The sequence below is a fragment of the Pogoniulus pusillus genome, chromosome 17 (assembly GCF_015220805.1).
Source record: "Pogoniulus pusillus isolate bPogPus1 chromosome 17, bPogPus1.pri, whole genome shotgun sequence".
NCBI lineage: Eukaryota > Metazoa > Chordata > Aves > Piciformes > Lybiidae > Pogoniulus > Pogoniulus pusillus.
This window is the reverse complement of record NC_087280.1, coordinates 18811085-18834258: the sequence shown is the minus strand read 5'-3', so window position 1 is coordinate 18834258 and position 23174 is coordinate 18811085. Positions and strand designations below refer to the sequence as shown.

The 23174-nt window shown below is 41.2% G+C and overlaps 1 protein-coding gene across 4 annotated transcripts in view; it reads right to left on the bottom strand.

Moving 5' to 3' along the window:
* IGF1R (insulin like growth factor 1 receptor) overlaps window positions 1-23174 on the bottom strand; it is a 186252-nt gene that overhangs the window by 34418 nt on the left and 128660 nt on the right. For all 4 annotated transcript variants that reach the window (XR_010305425.1, XM_064158027.1, XM_064158030.1 and 1 more), the window contains exons 3-10: window positions 13424-13736; window positions 10723-10868; window positions 8859-9003; window positions 5027-5241; window positions 2932-3058; window positions 1509-1747; window positions 875-1042; window positions 468-672 (exon numbers count right to left, since the gene is read on the bottom strand). Coding sequence is in view for 3 of the 4 variants with exons in the window: in XM_064158027.1 (XP_064014097.1) it covers window positions 468-672; window positions 875-1042; window positions 1509-1747; window positions 2932-3058; window positions 5027-5241; window positions 8859-9003; window positions 10723-10868; window positions 13424-13736 (1558 nt within the window). In the remaining variant the exon portion in view is untranslated. The remainder of the gene's footprint in view (window positions 1-467; window positions 673-874; window positions 1043-1508; window positions 1748-2931; window positions 3059-5026; window positions 5242-8858; window positions 9004-10722; window positions 10869-13423; window positions 13737-23174) is intronic.

Sequence of the window (23174 nt, the reverse complement as noted above, 5' to 3'; positions counted from 1 at the left end):
AATATGCCCTTTGCAATTAGTGCAAGGGGAAAGGCAGACCAGTTTCAATTCTGTGAGGTGACTAAGCCCTCAATTTCAAAGGTAAATACATCTTCAGATTAGGAACACAAGTACTTAATGGCTATTTAGGGAAAGATCACATGAGAAACCCTTTGTCTGCCACATGTTGCTCATCTCTGAAACCCTTATAGACAAAGAGCTCCTCAAGTGACTCTTGACTCTGAAAAGAAACCATCGCTGAAGTCCTTGAACGATATAGGTAAGAACCCTTACTATTAGCTAAAACTGAAAAGTAAAAATCAGAAAAACTGCAAAGGCAGGCAGCAGATTGTCTCTCAGAGAAGAAAAGGCAAAATGTCTGCATTGCAGGTGTTATCTACACATGTTTTCATGTTCAGATCTAGGAAGCGTTAAAGAATGAAAATATTACACTCATTTGCAATGAGAAAGTATTCAAAATCCATTACCTGGGAACAAAGATCGAGTTGTGAAGGAAGTTCTCAAAGACTTTCCGGTATTCTGCTTCCTCCTTCTCAGCTTGCTTTTCTGCCTCTGTCTTGGGACAAGCACAACAAGGTCCTTTTTCTCCTCCACAGCCCTCTGGTTTGGTGGGTTCAGTAGCTTCTTCTGTATCAATGGTCCCATCAGCATATCTTCGAATTGGGACTTTATCTTAAAAGAAAAGAAGAGAGACAGCTTGTTTCTTTTCTCTCTGTATTCTAAATGCAACACGTTTACCTATTCTCTCCTGCTCGTTGTTACTCACAAAAAAAGAGTTGTGAAGCAGAGCACAGGCTTTAACTCTTATCAATGAAGCACACTGGCAGGTAGGAGTCAGAGCCCTGTTCAACACAGTTACAGCCTCGTTTCCTACCTTTGGAGCAGTAATTGTGTCTGTAAAGGTAACTGTCCTGAGGTTGCTGCTGCCATCGCACAATGTAGTAAGAGAGGTTGCCATTGGGAAGAGAGGGAGGATTCCATTTCACAATCAGTTGGGATGAAGAGTTGGATGCTGAAATAACATCTAAGGGAATGGATGGCACTGGAGGAGGAAAAAAAAGAGAAAAAACAGAAGAAAGGTTTTTAAATCTAGAGCATATTTTGGTGTAAGCTTTTGAAGCTGATCCAAATCCACTTCCACACTGCATGGGAAAACATCCTGTATCAAAGATAAGATTTCATACTTAAGCCTCACTAACAACAGCTATTAAGGGTTCAACTGCAACCACATCCAGTCCTAACTGGGAACTGTACTTAAATTTACATTCACCAATGGGATCAGGTCTGAAATTAAAAAAAACTCCCTTATTTCCCATTTAAAACAATTCTAACCAGCCAAAGAGTTTTCATTTAAATCTTAATGTTGCTTTCATCATCACTGAAACTTTCTAGCTTTATGCACATCATCTGCACATCATTTCAATTTCTGTACCAACAGCAGAACTTGCTTAATAATTTAATTAAACCTGATGCATTATCAACCTCTTGCCAAGACTCCAGCATCTCACCTGCAGCATTGGTTCGTATATACACAATTTCACTTTTTGCTCCGTGAATATGATGGTTTTCCATCATTGTGAGAGTAACAGCCTTGACATAGATGGCATACTGAGTCCAAGGTTTCAATCCTTGCAGGAGAATTCCAGGATTGTTCTCTTTGTTTGGTGGCAGGTCAACATCGACCATGTTCCAGCTATTGGAGCCACACGCATCTTGCCCATCGTACTCTGTCACATTTTTGAACGGCCTGAAATAGTAAAAGAAAAATACAGTACCAGCTGTTTATTTTCACCTAAAAACTGTCATTTTAAGACAGTGTCTCACTTCAATCTTGCTCAACTAAACAAATAGAATTTTCTTTTTCCCGTAGTAGAATTAGATTTATATTTATTTTCAAGCACTACAAAAGTTCAGCTTTAGCTGCAGGTCTTACCTTCAGTCAATTGCAACAAGGCAAACTTCTCCAAGAAAAGACTACATTTACCTTTTTAAACCCAAAACATACAGTGCAATGCTTCATACTTATTTAGAATTTAGCTACACATGTATGAAACAGAAACAACTCAAAACAGTTGATAGTGGCTGCACATTTTACTATAAAGAAACCAACTTCCACTGCTGGTCATGACCAGTCCAACAAGCTTTTGCAGAGTCAAATAATTCTGTTGCAATGCTGGCACATGGACATATGAAGTACTGTTCTTGTTATTAATTACTACAGGCTCATTAGCACAAAGTTTCTTGCAGCACAGTACACTGTCACAATGATACTCTCATTCAAGCAATGTTGGCCACAAAGACTTGTCTCAGAGCCTTACTCTGTATGTCATTACCAGCACTCTGAACCTCCCCAGACTGATTGCAGAGTTATCAATCCACTTGCTTCTACCTTTTCCTTTCTTTTACTCTGAGGCACTAAAAGGATGTGCAAAGGCACAGACACCTCCCACGAAATGAGGATCTCTGCAGTAACTGCCCCACTCCTTCATTATCAAGATGTACTAACACAGAAGACTACCAGTGGCATATCAAACCAAATAACCCCAATCCCTGAGCAGCCAAGTCATGAAGGTGATAGGACAAACTCCTGATCTATGATTCTCTGCAGTCCTTACTATGACAAGGAAAAGACCTCTGCAAACACAGCATAACTTACAAATAGCTCCAAATTAGAGCCCTGAGAACAGCCAAGCCACCCATCTCATTTTAATTTCACATCTGAAATTTCCTGAAGGATTTGGAATCCATTTGTAGGCGCCAGTCAAAAGAATTCTTTTTTTTAACAGGGGCTTGTGCTCTACCAAGAAAATAATGTGAACAGACATGAGACTTGAGGGTGAAGTAAGTAAACTGGATGAGATATCCACTGATCAGAACAGAACTGTCTACCTCTTGGACTGCCCCAATTAGTCTCTGACGACATCTACTTACGCTTCTTTGTAGTAAACAGTGAAGCTAATGAGATCTCTATAATCTGGAGGGCGATACCGCTCCCATGTTAGCTTAATCCGATTCTTGAGAGTAGTGTTGGAAACAAAACGCAGAATGTGGCTTTCACCTGCAACACAAAAGGACAGGACATGACAGTTAGCATCACATCACCCATTAGTTCTGCTGTTTCTTGGGTATCAGTTTTAGCTAATTAGTCTTTCCCACAGGGCTTGTGATACCACAGCATGCCAACAGCCTTTTGTCTCTGTAGAGCTTCATATTTCATCCTACTACATCCGAATGCTTAAGAGTAAGCAGTGACCTTGGCGATCATTTTAGAATACACAGGAGCTACTTATTATTTTTTTCTGAAGCAGATTTTCTTTCAATGCATCATCAGAAAGCTCTTGAAAACTACTTCAGACTCTCCCTGAGCAAGGAGTGGAAGTTCTGTTTATTCACAAGACTGATTTAGAAGCACTAAATTCATCGTTCAACTGCAACATGTGCAGAGCAGTAACTGGCCTCTGCATTCTCACTTGCCAGGACAACTTTGGACAACTTTTATGTTTCAGGGGAATGGACAAGATGGAAAGTACAAAAGAGTTCACACTTCTATTCATGAGGGGCTAGACCAAGAACTCCAAAACTCAGCTCATATACGGCACAGCCATTTGATGGCAGCAGTTTCCAGCTACTCTTCTGAACAGAGCTGGATGGAAGCCGGCAGCTTTGAAATGAATGGCTTCCCACTACCAACTCACTGAGCTTTCCAACCCAAAATAAAACAGCCCTTAAAAACTTAATTCTTGGATAAGGAAACTGTGTTCTAAGTCTAAACTGTGCATTAGTTTCTAACATTGCACAGAAGGCTCTGAAAACAAAGGGGTTTTCACCCTCATGTACACTGGCACTATTGGTGCTATCGTTCCAAAGGCAGTTTAGCTTTTGTTGATTCTTTCCCTCATCTCAGTCAGACAGCTCTCTGTAATGGTGTTTTAAAAACACAGGCAGCGGCTGGCACTGGCCTCAGTAGTAGTAAGGACTGGCTGTGTCTGTAACTCCTCCAGGACTGCTAGCCTGCACTCTATTGAATGTGCAAAGAATGGAGTGTGCCTACAACAAGGATCTATGCCATCTGCATTTATGCATCATGCCTAAAGAGACATTCAGCAGAGTATGTGTCCCAGTTTTGTAAACACCATCCAGAACAAGGGGACTTGACTTATACACAAGCTCCATTTTATTTACTCAGCTCCAAGAACACCACAAACAGACCAAAGCAAAATGCCTTGTCAGCTCTAAGACAAGGTCAAATTAGTAAGCATTCTGTTGTCTTAATTCCTAGATGAGATATTCATTTCAATGTGTTGGTTACACCTGGAGTTCTGATGTGCAGACCACTGAAGCCAAAAAAGGGCTTCCAACAACTGCAGAATCCGAAACTAAATGAAGAGACATTGAAGTTTAGGAATACTGTAGAACACTGCAAGGTGATCTCAATTCACAAGTGAGTAATTTGGAAATAAAGCACAGAAAAACAAGCTTACAACAAGCATTTCTAGCAACAAGGTACAATATTTGGCACGAGCTGAAAAGAAGCTTGGACAGATCAGAAACAGTTTGTTGTGGTCTCCATGGAATCATTAGTCAGTAGCCTTCTTAGCATCAAGGAAGAGTAGACATCTGAGTGAGGAAAACACCTGTAATGATGTATGCACATTTGTGAAGGAAACAGAGGAACTGCTCCTTGTTGGATACACGGAAACAGCAGATTTTCTCTCATGTTCCAGGTCTGTTTCTATTATTATACACTGCTACTGTCACCAAAAAAAGAGGCTATTTGGAAAGCAGTCATCTTCATCAAATGGTTTTTGCAGATGAGATAGTGACTATGTAACCACATCATTTTCCACACAAGTGAAGATACTTTCACAGCTACCTCTTAGAAATTGAACAAGGATAACTTCTGAGAGCCTACTGTAATTTCTAAACACCAATACTATAATGGTCACCAACATGGCAGTGTGTTGGGGGATTTTTTGTGACACCCTCTTAAACTGTTTGCCTCAAGGTTTTTTGTTTGTTTACTTACAAGAGGCTCTCTCCCCATTGTTCCTTGGATTTATATCTCCTTTGCTCTGTCGCCCCTTGGTTCCTGAAACTTCCTCCATACGGTAAATCTCAGAAACACACAGTTTAGGATTAAATGCAAAGTACATTTTCCCCTCCTTGATTGTCAAGTTATGATGATTCCAGTCCCAAAGCTGCTGAAGATTGTGGTTGTCAAGCACGTAGAAGGAGTAATTCCTAGAAGGAAAAATATTAGTTTTAATTCATAGCCAATTCCAACCAAGAATACTTTCATATAAGAAAACTTTAGAAGCTGTTTCCTCTTATTAGTATAAACTGGTGTTCAGCAGTGTAAAGGACTTTCTTCTCTCCCATGGATCAAGCTTTTCCTGAAAGCTCACTTTGGTCAAAGAGCAGGGAAATGACTGTTACACAGGACTCCAAGGTTGACATCACCATGTAAAGCCCACTCCAACATGTGTTTTAATAATTGTATAGACGCTGCTAGGAGGAATCTAAATTCACATCCCTTGAACAGTGAGTCTCTAATGCTGGATTTTCCATTTTGTGGCAAATGGGAGGCAATAACCTCACACACCCTATGAGAGGAAAAGCAGAGTGCTTTTATTCTGACAACAAACCAGAATCATGAGTGCAGCTGTCTTGCTTACCACTACAAAACAACTCTAAGTTCACACGGTGAGGTTTCCTCGCCTCTGTGTCTTAGTTTACCTCTTGGCCCAACAAAGGTTTTCTACACAGTGCCAAGTACAGTTGTGCCTCTATACCAGAACCTGACAGTAAACAGCTGCACCAGCTTCACAGCACAGGATCCACGCTTCAACTTACAGAAGGGATTTGACAGACACCACCAAAATCTGTTGATTTGAGACACCTATTACTTTTACAGACGACTAAAATCCCTGCAGCTCCTTGTGCGCTCTGAAAAGATGACACTTCACCATAATTAGCTGTGTGATTAAGTGATGGCAACTAAGCTTTTCAGGAGAGACCCAAAAAGCTGGACTCAGATTGAACACAACAGAGGTGTGAACACACCTTAAACATTTAATAACAGCATAGTCTGTCTCCTGCTCACAACTGTGACAATTATGCTTTTTAGACACTAGAGGTAATTCTTGTACTAAAGCCACATGGCTAAGCATTCAAGAATGTCAATAAATGAGGCAAACCAAGCACACACTGGTGCTTTACACCACTGCACAGCAACTGGGCCTAACTGGAGCTCCTGGAGGTAATACATTAAAGCCATCTGCACAGGTTTGAGCAGCCACCTGAGGCAAGGCAAACAGGTCCTGACGATTCCTATATACACTGAAAGCATAAATTAGTGGAAGTTACTCTTGTACTGTTCAAAGCACCAGGGAAACCACATTTGGAGGGCTACACACAGCCTCAGACACGGGAGAGGGGCAGTGCTGCGCAGACTGAAAGGTGGAGCAGGAGGCAACCAGAGTGCACTTAGGCTTAGTTTATAAAGAAAGTTATAAATAAGGATTATATCAGACTTTGGCTCTAACAGCTGTGGAAAAAAATCAGGACGCCAAGGAAGATAGCACAGAAAGAGTAAAATAATCACTGTAGGAAAACAAAGCACTGCCAATCAAATCCTGGAGACAGTAACTAGAGGAAAGAATGGAGATACTGGCCTGAAGGACAGGCTAAACCCCCAAACAGGAGTAGGAGGCATATCTGGTCTCAGGCTTGCCAGAAAAAGCCTCAAGGCAACCTACACAACCCAAGTACACCCACAGGAGACAATTCCCACAACATGTGGGGATGTGTCCCCAATTGCAGAGCACCCACAGCCATTTAGTTATTAACTGCATGCATTGAAAACCTTTTCCTGCAAAGGGATATTTTTTGCCATTGAAGCACGTTTGCTGCAGACTTGGTGCTATAAAGAGACAACCAATATTCTGCAAACAAAGTAAATTTCCTCTGAACTTTCCATTTTCTGTGACAACCAAGGCAAGCACCAGTGACTGAACAGGAAGAAATGCTCAAGTACTGTTTTGTTAGTCCAGTTCAATAAAAAAGGGACGGTAGTTCTGGGGTCAGTTGTGTAATGAACAACTCTTACAATGGATCTCAAGTTAACCTCCCTCTCACTCCCCAAGGCAAAAGGTAGCATAAAGAGCTATTGTTCCAGTAGCCCAGTGCTTCCTGGGTTACGACCCCCCTCCCTCTTGCTCACAACTCTGCCAAGGTAATTGTGCAAGCTCGGTTCTTCCTTGTCAGGTGCCTACTTCCATCTATAGAGTTTTAGAAATGTTAGACTGTGGTAATGCCTAAACTATGCTAAGCTTTTTCCAAAGGAAGACTGGCCCTTTTTCCAAGGTATGCAACTGCAGAAACTTCCTAGCATATGTGAATTTTTGCACAAGTAGGTCTTTACCTCTTCTACTCAGTCCATTTCTTCTTCTTCAAAGCTGTACTTATTTACTTTTCTGTTTGAGAATCAAATTTAAAAACTGCCATCTCACTTCATATCAGTTCTTCTTGCTGACATACAATTATATAAACATAATTACTACTTAAAATACAAAGCTTAACTCAAATTTCAAGAGAGCAAGAGAGAGAAGAAAAGACAAATCAATAACTGGAGTATCTGTGAGAGCACACCACATCCTAAGTGGGCTAAAAGAGCCTTGTGCTCAGTAAAGTGACAAGCCTCTAGGATTTGCAATTAGAAACAAGGTTTTCTGCAGAGCCCGTGTTCTTGCTGAAAAAGACAGCAAGCTCCTCAAGTGCAGCATGAAGAGCTGCCCTTTAAACCCACTCTGTCGGATGGTGGAATTCTAAGAATTTAAGGCTGACCAAGACTAGCCTGAGAGAAAGAGGGAGGTTGGGAAGGATCCCTCATGCTGTAACTTTATCCTGTAGGGGCAGATAAATCGGACACGAGCAACCTCTCCCATGACCCTCCTATTACATTTTCTTATATGACTCCCCAAAATTCTTCTTCTAATAGTTCTATTATTACTGGGGAAGTCTTATTTCTCCCAGAGAATGCTAGTTTATAATTGGGATGGCTACTTGATTCAGGATTAGAAAGAGCAAAGCAGTTTGCTGAAGGACTATCACACTGGGGGTTGGACTAGATGACCTTTGAAGTCCCTTCCAATCCAAACCACTCTATGATTCTATTATCTCAGCACTCCACATTCTGCAGAGATAAAAACCTCTTACTATCTTTTACCATCACAAGGAAGCATACAGCAAAATGTATCACACGTTGCATAATTACAGAAGCAACATAATCCATAACAAACATTTCAAGGGATCAGCTTTACTGCTCCTGATCAGTTTTCTACCAGCTCAATATGTAATTCATTTAACATTAGCATTTTGAGGAGCTGCAAAGAATTACAACTTGCAATCTATTTCATACAGGTTGAGCGACTTCCAGCTGCACTTCTTAGCTAGTCATGTTCAGCTTCTCTTTCAGCTAACATTGTCCATAAAACTCTGCTAAGAGCCAACAGTAAGAACTGTGAGAAAATTCAACTGCTTCTCAAGATGCTCTTTTCTCAGAGGAAAAAGCATAAAAGATGTTTCACCAATGCAGGTTTTTCTAGGGAGATTCTCTGAAGTGAAAAACAGCAGCAAAGTTATCATTAAAATACTTCTAATATACTCCATCTGATAGGCTGATTTGGACAGTGATCCAACCAAGCAATGCCTATGCGAGGGAGTTCATTAGGATAAAATCGATGCCTATTAGCAGAAGAGAAGATTCTAGAAATGCTATGTGAATGTTTGTTAGTAGACTCATTCTCTGCAGCTATCTACTGAAGTGAAAATGCATCTGTAAGTATATGAACACTTACCCATCCACCTGTTCCTCTCCCAGAATATACCTCAGGTTCTTCAAGAAAGACAAGGAGACCAATGCATGGGAGTGACGGATCTTCACATAGCCTGTGACTGTCTCAATGAGACCCATAAAATTCTCCAGTTCTGAGGCAATGTTATCTGCAGGAAGAAATATGTGATTTCATTATTGCAGAATTCAGAGCTTTACTTGCTGTTCTGCTTAATGTAGAAATAAATGCTTGAAAGGTCTGAATATGAGAGACACTGGTATTGCTCCCCCAGTAACAGCTGCCTGTGTGGATGGATGGCTGAAGGGCAAAATAAAGCCACAGAGCAACAGTGGAAAACCAGTTTTGCTTTTCCATACTGGGATACCTGCTTTTTCCATGGGCACTGCACTCTGAAGCCAACATTCTGGCAGGGATGAAAAGACCTTTGTGTAAATCTACACATCCATGAGATTGGAACTACTCTTCAGTGAGAGAGAAAAGCTCATGCAGGAAGTTCCATTGGAAAAAAGAATGAGACTGAAGATGTAGAGGTGCAAAGAAGTGGAGTTGTGCTATTGGTCTTCCCTGGGGCATAGAGAAATGTTCTCAGTGACCTAAAAAGCTCTGACTACAACACTGAGAACTCTTTGACAAACTGACAAAAATAAAACCATACAGATGTCCTCATGCCATGCAGCATGTCCCACACAGTAAACAATTTAACCACAAAGCAAGCTCTACTCTTCTGTACTGCTCCTGACTAGGTCTGCAACATCCCATCCTTCACAGTCCTTATCTCCAGCAATCCCTGACCAAGGCCCATTGACTAGTGTTAGTATCCTACGAAGATACACTGCAGCTGTGAGAAGTTTTTAAGCACTCAGGATGGGAGAAGCTGCTACAGTATGTGTTTGCTGCCATAAACAATGCAAAGTCCTAATAGATGTCTGGGAAGCCCAGCTACCAAATGCCAGTGGTTAGTTCCCATACCAGCTAAACTGAGAGGAAGTAGATGCTTCTCAGCACACTAAGGTAATACTTAAAAACCACCCTGCCAACATTTGCCCATGTAGCTGTACCATCTGCCATGAAAGAAAACTTAACCTACAGCAGTGAGATCACAAGTGAAATAATCCACATGCTGCTCTTCCTAAACCCTGAAGTTTTCATTCAGGAGAAGGAAGACAACCAAATGTATCTAAATCTTTCAACCCTATTCATGAAACCAAAAGGAACCTTCCAAAGAGAGATGCTTTTCCAATAAAAACCTAACAGTGATTTTTACTCTGCTTTTAAGAGCTCATCAACTGTCAACACTTCCTCAGCTGATGAATCACTGCTCTGACAAATTTAATCCAGAGCCTGTTCAAGACATGTGACAAAGGTGGCCAGCTTACTATTGGTGACCATCCACAGGCACAGTGCTAGGTTTTATGAGCTCTCAACACTTTGGATCCCATGCTTCAGCAAAACACCACACTTTGCCTTAAAAAGTGAGGATAGACAGTCTTACAGTGCCATGCTTTACTTGTAGACAAGTTATTTACCAACCCAGATGAAAGGATTTTCAACTTTTCCACCTTCTTGGGCCCTTACTATTCCTTTGGGACTACTGTTCATCTCCCTGCTAATCCTGGTTCCCTGGCCTGCCAAAAAAGCTAACAAAAATACCAGCTTTCACTGTCTCACAACGTGGTAGCCAAACACCTACTCCATCTGCACAGTGGAGAATACTGCTACAGTGGGCCAAATCAAACAGGAACGCTGCTGCGGACTGGAAAGCAGTCTGCAGAGATTTTAGAGTTCTTATCATTCTGCTGACAGACAAAAGGAAAAATATAAAACCCAGCCTTATCTGAGGGTTCATAAAGAGAGGGCAACCACTTACTCCCACGGCGGATGTTAATCAGCAGATTTCCCTTGAGAATCGTGCATCCCTGCAGCATTTGTGCTGATGTGACGGAGTCGATGGTCTTCGTTTTCTCATCCTCACAAATTTTGGGGCAAGGCCCTTCGCAAGGACTGCAGAACATGCTGTCAGAAAAGAAGGGAGACTCAAAATAAGCAATGACATGCAACTCCGAGTCTACAGACTGCTTTGAGTTAAAATCTGAAAGACATTTCCCTCCAAAGTTTAAACAAATCCTCCCTGCTAGAATCAAAGCTGCCATACTTCTGGCGAGGGCTGCAAAGAACTCAGCACATGGCTGAAGCATTGTACCTTCTGCAGACATTAACACAGGAATGAAAGAATGGATCCACACCTGCTGCCTGCGTACTTCTGAAAGGCTCTGTAGCCCTTCCAGAGTCAAAGGTACTTCAGGTAAAGCCTAGTGCCCTGTGTTTGTGCACTTCCTCTAACTTAATTATATCCAGAAAGATCACCCTTCTCATGTATGCAGGCAGCCTCACAGTGCTGTGAAGTTCTGTGCTAATCCAGGCCCAACCTCCAAAAATAGGCCAGTCAGGAACTGGAGATGGGAAAACAAAGTTCAAGTCTTATAAAGCTGTCTGTCTTCATGCCCTTAAAGCAACATTTGAAGCTCAGCACTAGGGAATTCCATGCTCCTGGCCGTGTTAACTTGGGATGCACAAGTATGGGAGCATACAGTCATAAGTTACGTGGAGAAAGCAAGTAGTGAATTACTCAGTATTTCTTAAAGCTTATAAAAGCAGTAAGTTTAAACAAACAGAAGAATGGATCTTGATACAAGGCAAACCTAATGTGTGACAAGATTTGGGAGAGACTGCTGAGAAGTATAAGCAGGTTCAAAACAGATTATACAGATGGAAGGAGTACACGTCCATCAGTGACTATGCAGCACCAACACACAGCTCTGAACTTGGGAGAACTGGGACTGGCAGAAGCTGGGAGGAAACACTGAAGCAGAGGCTCATGTCTCCTGCTTCTTACACTCAGAAGCATTCATAAGCAGTTTTTAGTGGCCAGACTCAAGGAACAAGAACTGAGGCCAGGCAGCCTTTGGCTACAGCTGCTACAGCAGCTTTTTTAAGGCTCCATGTAATACTGTCTGCACATTCATCTCAAAATTGAACACTTCATGAGCACACAAAACATACCCTCTGATGACTCCTCCTGACAAATATCTTCTGTAGTTCACAGACATTTTTATTTTTCAATTTATTCTAGCGCTTTCCTGCATATTTCATTCTAACTTATACCACCTTATGGCTTTAAAATGGAAAAATTAGAAAGAACAAGCCCAGCTCCAAAGACAAAGGCTTCTGATGACAGCATTGATGAACACGGGCTTACTATTTAAAAGAAACTGAACCCACTTTTTTCTGAGGCTTGAAGAAACATGTAAATTGATAACAACAGTTTTTCATGCGTAAACAATAGAAGAAAGAAGCTTCAGTTTCTTAGGGGTAAGTATCTATTTCAAAATCCTGCCCTGTAACACGCCACAAACCACTAAAAGCTGCAGACACAAGCAAGAGACATTCAGCTCAATGTACATGAATGCTGGAAACGTTTTCTTTCCATTTGCAACTATTTGTTAACACCACCTCTGGGGAACAAAGCATTCACTAGCCTTGAGTTACAGCTCCTTTCAATCTCAGCAGCAGAGCAGGACACTGAGATAAGATAGGAGGGCCATGCTCTGCTCTGTTAGTTCAAACAGCTGGCACTACAAGCTCAAATAGGTAACAAAAGAAACATTGCTCAGCTGGACTCAAGCAAAGGCTGTGTTAAGTTGCTTACAGCCAAATATCAATTGTAGATGTCTTTCGTATTTGATCCAACAGCCAGATGACACACAAGCATGCACACAGACAACTGGGGCAAGTAGCATCATAACCACCTTTCAAAAAACCTCAGCATCTTAGAAGTACTCAGAAAGACATCTTTTTAGCATAGTACTGAAGCACTAGGAGTTCTGGCACACTGACTATCCTCCACTCGAAGCCCACGACTTCCAAGGGCCCAAAAGCAATTAAGGCTGCTTGCTTAAACCATCAGCAAAACAAGATAACTATAAACACACACCACTCCAACTGCTAGAATCAAAGAAAAGCAGGTAAGTGACATCCTTGCAAGAAACGAATCTGCATAATACTGTTAGCTGCTGCATTATTTTTATTACAATCTACATGCTTGCTGCCTTATAAAATACCATTGTCATCTTCTGCAAACAGTGAAAAAAGGGAAATAAAATTAAATACATCCAACAATACATCTGCCTAAAATCCAAGCACCTATAAGGCAAATAATATGTAGAGTATGGTAACTCCTATGTGACAGGAGTGACCTGCGATAATGGTCACCAGGCAACCTTGTGTTCCTAGGTTTTCACTTCCATTTTGTTACTTGAAGATCTGGTTCTGCATTGCACTAACCTCCTCAAGTCCTTCAGAAGAATCAGTACCAACTGACAACACACAGGTCCACAAGCAGTCAGACGTTTCAATGGTGAATTCATCTAAGAAAGCCTTTAACCAGGAAGTCACACACTTCTCTGTCATATGTTCTCATTTCCATCTCATCATTTGCAGCACACACTCAGACCAGGGGGTGAAAAACGTGAATGTGACAATTCTGCTGGCCTTTGCAGAAGCTGCATTACCTTTGGCTGCCGTTGCGTATGAATCCAGAGGGGCATTCTGCCATGCACTCGTCGTTGTGAATCACAAACCTCTCATATTCACTGGTTTCAGTGGCAGGGACTTTGGAGCAGAACTCTTTAGTCACACAGCGCCAGCCTTCAAACTTGTAGGTGTTGGGAGGACAGGTGGGCAAGCAGACTCCCTCGTAGTAGTAGTTGCGGCAGGCCACGCAGGCGGTGTTGTTGTCAGGTGCCGTGCAGCTCCCCAAGCACTCAGGATGGCAACACTCATTTTGGTCTGTACAGGCTCGCTTGCCACATGAGCTGGGGCACACTGCAACACAGAGAGAAAGGCAGCATGAGCATGTGGTACCAAAGAGAATGCCCTTATGCATATGACTCCATGCTCTCTCTCGTTCCCTGGGCTCTGGAGCACTTCTACAAATGAACCAACTCCTGTGAAAATGACAAATAGAATTCTGCTTTTCTCAGCTTTAGTTGCCTGAGAATATTTTTTTCCTCAAATAAAATTTATACCACGAACCCATTAAATAACAAGAGAAACTGCTGAAAGCAAAATCAACATAAGGATAATAGAAACAGGCAAGTACTGGAACCTATTCCATAGCCCAAACATTATTGGGTTTTGTGGGTTTTTTGAGAGCTTATTGTCTTTATAAGCATTTCTTGTCTTTCCTATTTGTACTTCAAACTGCTCTTATACTGACAAGAAAAAAGAGCTTCCTTTAAACAACTTAATTACACTTGTACAACAAAGCATTCTGTATTGTAGCACACATGGTTAGGTTGACCTCAATGTAGCATCCCAGTGTTGCTTATGTATGCAAAATGAGGTTTAATAAAGTACAGATGGTAGACATCAAATACTGTGCAATCACAGAGCTACTATTTCCTCCTGAAAAGCATTACAGAATTCTGCTGTATCCCCAAATTCTGGGTTCAGAGAATAAAATATAAAAAAAAAGGGGGGGGAAGGAATTCAGGGTGTAAAATTATGGAGACATTAATTTTATATGAAAGCATTTCAGCTTGGAAAGACAGAAACAAAGAGCAGAATCATCAGTAGAGAAGCTCACCACTGTTACATCAAAGAAGTGGCAGCATCGTATTTAAGTAACAACAACATTTTGATTACAGCATTGTATGGCCTTTTGGTCATGCGAGTTGCGTGCCAGAGGCTCTGTAAACAAACAGAGATAGGAAATCTGGTTTGCATTAACTGCTTTCCACTTCCTAACTTAACTAAAACACAGCACCGATAATAACAGCACAACCCAAAACTTAGGTACTACGACTAGAGTGAGATCCAGGCAAAGCATCACAAGACATTAAAATTGAACAATCTGAGCGAAAAGCACATAACCAGCACAGAAGGCAACATCCCAAAATGAACATGAGAGCAACAGGGTCCAGCCTGTTGAGAAAGACTGATGCTGATGAAAATAGAACAGCTCCACAGAAGTTCTGCATTGCAACTTACTTTTCAGTTTGCAATGGTACTGTTGTTTTAATGAAGGACTGAGCATATTAAAACCTCAACCATTTCCTCTTCCGATAGGCTTTACAGCATGTTCTATGATGCTACTGAGCAGAGCACCACAGTGATAACACAGGACCAGAAACATGACAGTGCTATTAAGCAGTCATTAAAAAAATAAATAACCACACAAAACCCCACTAACAAACAAACCCCAGACAACACCACCACCCCCCAAAACACGTTCACAGCTCTGCATCCTATGTCAAGTTTTGCTTATAAGCAATTTTCTGCCAGCTTTAATGTAGTGTCTAGCTTGAAGAGGACTCCATCAGAGAATTCCATGGCTTTTATCAATGTGGTCCTAGACTGATATTGTTCAATTTTTAATTTCTTCTTTGGTGGGTGTTTTTTTGAGTTTGTGGGGTTTTTTTGTAAAATGCCCCTAACCGCCAACTCCGTAAGTTTAACCATCTGGTTGTGAAGCTGGTTTCTCCTTGTACAACTAAAGCTAAGAAATCTGTGAAGAAAACTTCACCTGATACTCTCCAACAGCCTGAACAGATATTAGCAGGTATCTCTGAAGGATCATCAGCAGATCTGCTTACAGTACCCGACAGTGCTATTACTTGGACACAAGCAGCCACATACCACAGACATAAGCAGGTAGCATTCAAGGTAGCTGGCATACACCAAACTCAATCAGCAGGTCTGAGTGAAAAGGTACTACTGAAGTTGCCCAAGAGTTTATCTGTCTTCTCGAATTAGAAAAGAGCAACCCTTTCCCTGCTCAGTGGCCTGAAATTGTGCCAGAGGAAGTTTAGATCACATAATAGGGAAAAATTCTTCACTGAAATCATGGTCAGGCATCAGAACAGGATGCCCAGGGAGGTGGCAGAGTCACTGTCCTTGGAGGTGTTCAGAAAACATGTAGACACTTCAGGAAGTAGTTTAATGATCATGGTGGTGTTAGGCCAATGGCGGATCTTAAGTCTTTTCCAACCAAAATTCTTCTACGATTCCATGACACCTCAGTATCATTGCTGTTACCACCACTGCTCCACACCTGTGTTTTCCAGTGAAGCCACAAAGAGAAGTAGAAGATGGTCAAAGTAGGAAAACTATGAGCATAAGCAGGTGGGAGCATGAAGATGGCTGATGCCTACCCAGGTAACACAGCTTATAGCACACATGCCACATGAAGAAACTTTTTGCAGAGCCAGTTACTTCTGAGAACACTGAGAGCAGGAATGCAGAGGAAATCACTGCTAAATAATGAATAGCAGAAAGATGTTGGTGTTTGGCTTTTGTTTGTAGGTTTGTTCTCCACCCTCCACTTTTAAAAGGAAAAACCAGACACAGCAAATCTTTATGCAAAAGTAAATAAGCACATAGCTCTCTGTGTGTGTGTGTATATATATATATAAAATTATTTTGTTGGTAACCTGCACCAGTGTGAAAGAAGTAAAATCTGCCCAGATGCCACCTTAGGCATCAGAAATGGTCTCTCCCCTTACTCTGTACAGTACTACACGTGTTTGTGACTACTAAGGGATTAAAAAAACTTCAGTGTGTCTTGCTAGCAGATGGACTGCTGTTCTGAGTGGGTGCCAGAACTCAGGATTTTGTATGGTAGCTACATTTCCAGTTCAAAGCCCTACTAAACAAAAAAAAGAAACCAAACCACACACACACATACACTCCCCATGCCTCCATGAAGTTCATTACCAGCTGTATTGATTAACCACACTGTTTTGGTTGGTTGGTTGGTTGTTTTTTTTAAATTGAAAACAAAACAGTTTGCAAAAAAATACAATGCTGCTACATTAAGTATTCAGATAAACAGAGTAGAAATAAAGATTGAGTTTATTTCATCCTCGGGAAAGACTTCTGTATTCCCTTAATGCCTCTGCCATTCATGAACAGTCTGCTACATAAATAGGATTCTGACATCTCCTGGTAAATCTGCTGACTCTCGTCTACAGAAATACAGATTGAAGTGCACAAGGAGACACAAGTTCACATGAAGAAGGCAATCAGCGAAGCAGGTTTTCAAAACTCCAGTCATATCTTAATCAGGACCATTTTAACAGGAACCCCTGATTTATTTTTTTTAAGATAATTTTTCAAAAGCTCAGCAACCTCTTATTTCCCTCAGTCCTATTTTTCACTTGATCTTGCTAATACTGGCAGAGTTCTCAGCCTGGAGACAATGTGGGCATCCTGTTTCTTTGTAGAGACAGAACAAGAACCTTCATGTGTGTGCAGGATACACTATGATGAACAAAAAACTCTAATCTGCCTTACATGTCAGGTTCTCTCAGATATCCCTGTTACAAAAATCTTACTAAACAGCACCTGGTGGCCTTACAATTCAGCCCCATCTATCCTTCCCCCAACCCTGCACTCCTGAGACTGTGGTGCTAGCTTTACACCACAACACTCGAAATGCAGGTTCCAAAATAGTTATGACAAAAAAAAAACCAAACCAAAGAACCAACAAGTCAACTGTGAAATACACGTAAACTGTTGACATTAGTCCACAAGAACGTTAAGAGAGACAAACATACACAGACAGTGGGCTGACATTTGGGGACAGAATTTGCCAGCCAGGTACAATAGTGCCTTGGATCATGAAGGCTGATGACTGTATATAAAAAACTCTAAACAAATCCTTGCTGACAAGCACAAGGTCAAAAGAAAGCTTAATTGTCATCATGTGGAAATGGAAAATTTCTAAGACCTTGGAGGGCTGCCATGGAAGAAGGAAGTCAAAGTAAGACCTGGAGAAGGGCAGACCCTTAAGCAGTTCATGATTTTATTAAAGAGATGATGGCAGCTTGACTAGACCAGACTGTCTGTTTACCTTTAGGGAGCCAAAGTACTGAATAATCATCAGATCTTCAGAGAAGGACATTACAAGAGTACCAGCAGCCACAAATCAAATTTACTGGAGCATACTCAACAACAGTAGTTTCTTTGACTATCTACACTTTACCTTCTCTCCAGTTTCTGACAAGTTTTTCTTGTTAACAAAACTCAGCAAACTTTCCAAATACCATTATGATACTATGATCAGTCGCAAAAAATGTGAAGTATTTCACTCCAAGATGTCCCCTTACTGAACAAATCAGATTCACACCTGACATGCAGATACTTTCAAATTAAATGGAAAGATTTAACACATAGGAGCAGGTCCAAGAGACTCCAAGAGTCAAGATGCTAAACCAAACTTGCAAACACAAACCAAGGTTGCAAAATCCTCAAACACAACTGTCCAAAAAAAGCAAGAAGCAAATCACCTCTCTGTAGTTGCAGCAGATTCTTTTTGGACAGTCTCACACTAAGGGGGTGGTAGTAAGTTTCTCTGACATCTAACACCTCCCTGCTATTTGCAGTGTGCACACAGCTAAAGCTGGCTGCAAACACTCTGAGTCTACATCATGTCCATTGTACAGCTTGGACAGACAAAGTGTTCTTATCATCTCCAAGACGCCATGACTTCAGCAATGCTGAAACAGAAAAATCAGGTGAATAAACAATCAGTCACAGGGAGTGAAAATGAAGCCAGAAGAGGAAGACTCCTGGCAAGCTGAGGCACTGGCCTCTGCCAAGCATGGCACTGTGCCAGTCACATGCGGGCAAGCAAAAGGTTGCCAAGTGTGGGATAAATATTTTTTTAAAGATTCTTTCTCTCCTTGTAAAACGATATTCGATCCTTCATTTGTTTATGCTGTTTCTGGTTTTTTAGAGCATCCTTCCTGTAAAATCATGTTTCAGAATGAAAAAGGGGAGAAAAAGTCTAGTTTTGAGTAGAAATCAAAGGACTAAGAGAGTGTTTTCTGCTAGCCAACTACTGAAAAAAATAGCTGTCTAAATTTATCCACAAAGACCCCATCATTTTTGGAATGTTAATCCCTCTACATGACAGAATTTTAAAAATACTGCATTTTAATGGTTTAAATTTTGCTGTGGTCTTTCAAACAGCTGACTTCAAATGCTCAAGCAGCCTAAACAAGACCTGGTTTCTTTTGCCCAGTACATTATGAGAATAGAGAGACTGAAGAGACATTACTCAGAAAATCCAGCTCCAGTGATTCATGGCCAGGGCTGGAATCAAATACCTACAGCATAAAGGCTGCAATAGGAAATACACATATTAAATACATGCAATAATGTGCTCTGATCACAGAAATACTAGCACAAGCCACCTCCAAAGAACTGTGGGCATTTAGAGCAGTTGTACTTTGCTACAAAAACAGCTACTTGCGATATATTAACAATGGCATGCTTTCTGTCTTGTCTTTTCTTCCCCCCAGCACTCCAAAACTGGTTATCTCACTCAGAGAACATCATGAAGGCAAACATGCTGCCCTATCAAACTACTTTCTAGTAGTTAAGACAAGCTTTGGCACACAAAGAAACTAAATGCTAGGTCTCAAAAGTTCGCTTCAATCGAGCAGTAACACAGGACTTGGAAGTGATCATCTCCTGCCCCTTTAAACCTCTAGTATGTACAAAGTTATGCTCACCAGTAAAATAGTTAGATAGGTCTACATGAACTTGCACCAAGAAGAAAGAAGCGGGCATGTAGTTCACAGCCTGCAAGAAAGCCTGCAAGTCAGAACTCAAGATAATGTCATTAGTCATGTGTTTCCATATTTACATCCCAGCCATTACCAGCCCTTTTTTACATAACAGACCTTTCCAACAATCACAACATACTTCTGAAGCTGTTCTGTGAATTATTTTCCACTCAATATACAAATCCAGCTGACTTTTAACAGTATCTGGTCAGCTTCCACACAATACTTTTTGATCTCTTGCTGCTTGGTGTTTCGGTTTGTCACATGCCCTAAATGAAGGATGAAGTGTGATGAAGCACCTAGAACTCCAAAATAACCCCAAAGGATTTGTCCAACCTGACGTCAGCCCACTAACTACTCAAGTTTTAAACATATGAAAGACGGATGAAGGAACCTATTGTTGTATCCTCATCCTCAGGATTTTATGGTTGAAAAACAACACCACCCTAAATATTTGCGCAGCCAGTTGTGCAGCAGTTGGATCCAACTGCTCAGATGGAAGCAGCTGTAGATGATTCTAGAGCACAGGAAGTAGAAGAAAGGAGAGAAGTTAGGAAAAGAAAGCCAGCATCACTCAGCACATGGAGACTCAGAAGCCACTGGCTGCTGTAAGGTCTATGAAAACAGAAAATGTTCATCAATCAATGACACAAACACTCTGGTAGAACATATTGTTGTGGTGAAGTATTCAATGCCACCCAATTCTGCAATTTTTTTCTTCAACACAGTATTTCCCCTTCCCCTCCAAACAGTTTTAGCACATAAAGCATTTCAGACTAGCACACACCAGCACAGCCCCGAAAAGCCAGAGACCCATGGCATGTTTTTTAACCACCAAACATACAAATGCCTCAAGCCAACATATCTGTAGCTCTCCCTCCCAGCTGAAAAGAGTGGAGCAGGCTATTCAAAACGATGATGAAAACAGCCAAGTGGATATACTGGAGTTCTGTGACCCACCATCACCACCCCCTTGGCCATCTACCACTCATTCTTTGCCCTAAAAGTTACCTCAGAACGGCTTTCAGGCTTCCCAGCTGTGACACATAACAACAAGTGTGCTAAAACCACTTTATTTAGAGTGACTAAAGGACTTGGGGACATTATTTGGCACTGTAAAACCTCCCATCCCTCCAGGTTTTCTGCAAGTGAAGCAATCAACCCTGCTAAAAGCTCCAGCTGCGTTACAGCTACTGGCGTCACATCGAAATGAGAGCAAATGGAAACCCAAGTGAAGAAAACAACTACCTTAGACCACAGTCAACAGGAACAGATAGATAGTACAGTTACTCCATTTGCTTCTAAGTGCGTAATACTAATGACCAAGAAGGTGCAAATAAACACAACTTATTGACAAACCCAGGCAGCATGAATTGCATTCTCTTTCAAAACAGTTTATGTTGCCCAGCACAACCCAGACTGGCATCATTGCAGCTGGCACTCAAGAGGAAGAGGGGAAAAAACAAGTCCACTTTGTCCCTCTACACCAGTATGAATTCAGTACATAAACAAACTCAGCTGAGGCATATACACAAGCATCTATCAGGCTTTCAGGTCAGTTTTACTCTATCTTCAACACTAGGTAAACAAATTGGCAGGGAATGTTTTCCCATCAGTACTGCACTGTTCTAGAAATATTTCCTCTACGAAAAGGGAAATTTCCCATTGGAAGATGCAAATCAGAACAGTAACACTGATGCCAGTGGGGATGAAAGCGGGAAAATGAGGCTCACCCAGCAGCAGTGAACACTACTCCCCATCCACTGCCATCGTGCAGGATTGCAAATTTGTATGTATTTCTAAAGGAGCAACTGAAGCTCCTGAACTCTTCACTGACAAAGAAAGGAAAGGGCTGCTGCAGCAGAACAGCTCTAAAGCAAATTGTTTTTCTTTTTGCTTCAGATTAAGAGCAATACATTGGTTGTTGGTGCTTAAAGCTAGATTTAATCTGCCTATATTCCAAATGCTGCAAGTGTAAGGCAACAAGATTTACAGGATTTAATTAACATACTGCAAACTAGGAGTGCTGGTCAGTCATCTCCTGGCAAGACACCAGCTGGAGAATGAATACCATTCACATTCCAGATTTATTCTGAAGAAGGAAGACAGTTTGATAATATTATCATGTAGGCCTAGAGTAGGTAGTTCTTTTAATGCTGAAGGATAATGGCAGTTTAATCTCAGGCAAAAAAAATCACTAGTTTGGAAGGACTCAACTCCTGCTCTGTTTCAGGAATGCCCTTTGCATTTATACATTAAGTCCATCAATAGGCTTAACCATTCTGGCACAAGCAATGATGAGCAAATGCTCATCTTAGAGACAGACATCAACACCACTCCAGTTGAAAGCTAATTATGTTAGACATTAAAAAAGCAAGCTTCAGTAAAACTGATGTTTACAACACATGCAGCAGGGCAAACCAAGAAAGGTTCTGCTCACCTCTAACTTGGATACCTGCATTAAAAGCTAAGAACAAAACACACTGGGGTTTAACCATTGAAAAGACTAAAATTCGGGAAAACAGCCAGAAAGAGCAAGATCAAATTGGTTTACTACAAAGCAAGCTCTTTCAAACTGTTCACCTGCTAGTGAGACCAAATCCAGGATTAAGATTCAAGCATATAGAAACTTGAGAAAATACAAGGGAATAGTAAAATCAAGATACAATAATACTGATGGTTTAGCAAGTTATCACAGACATAAAGCTGCATTTATTCTCAATAATGCTTTCTGGTCTGGGAGTACATCACCACGATATTTGCACAATGCAAGTGAAAGCACACTGCTAAGATCAACATCACTTCAAGTATTAAGACCATTATGTTCAAAATGATTCAAAGCATTTTCCTTGTAACACGGAAGTAAATCTGAGAGCAACTGAAGGTTGTGTTCTTGGACCTGCAATAAGCAAAAGGCAGGCTCTTTCTTTGGTTTTATTAACCAAAGGGTGGGGTTTTTTTTTCATTCTAAATCTTTCTTTTACTACAAACACAGAGGGAATACAGACAGAGTCAGATTTGTAGGATCCCAAAGCAGATCACATGCTAACTTATCCCTTAATGTATTTTACATTTACAGGCAACACGGACAGTGGAAAAGACACAACTGACTTCAAATCTGTATTAAAATTAATTTCTCCTCCTCCAACAGGACTGTGGATGGAAGCATTTCAGAAGGAAAGGATAAGTGTTAAGGATCTTTTCAGACCTGATGCAAACTGCCCTCATAGTCTCTAAATCATCTCAAATTGTTTGAACGTGATCTTTTATTTTAACTCCACCCTACAAGGTTTGATCTCCAAAGAACAAAAGTGCTGCAACAATTGCATGTGTGTTTGCAGTTTACTGAATGGCTCTGCTTGCAGCTAGAAACTGCTGAGTCAGGATGCAGAGCCTGCTCTGAGAATGACAAGGATGCTCCTCAACACAGAGGCAGCACTGGACACAACTGCAACCTCAAAGGAAGTTCCAAGCAAACCTCTCTAAGTTCAGCAGCCCTCGATCCCCATTTGTTCAAGCCAAGCAAAGCACTGGAGCATCTGGATTAGAAGATATTGGAAAGAAGCAACCTAGATCAGTGGGAGACGCCGATGGGAGCAGCATACGAGTTTGCTCAGTGTTTGACATTATGACATTCAGCCTGCCCTTAGTCCACCACCTTTACAAACATCTTCCGTTATGAGACGGA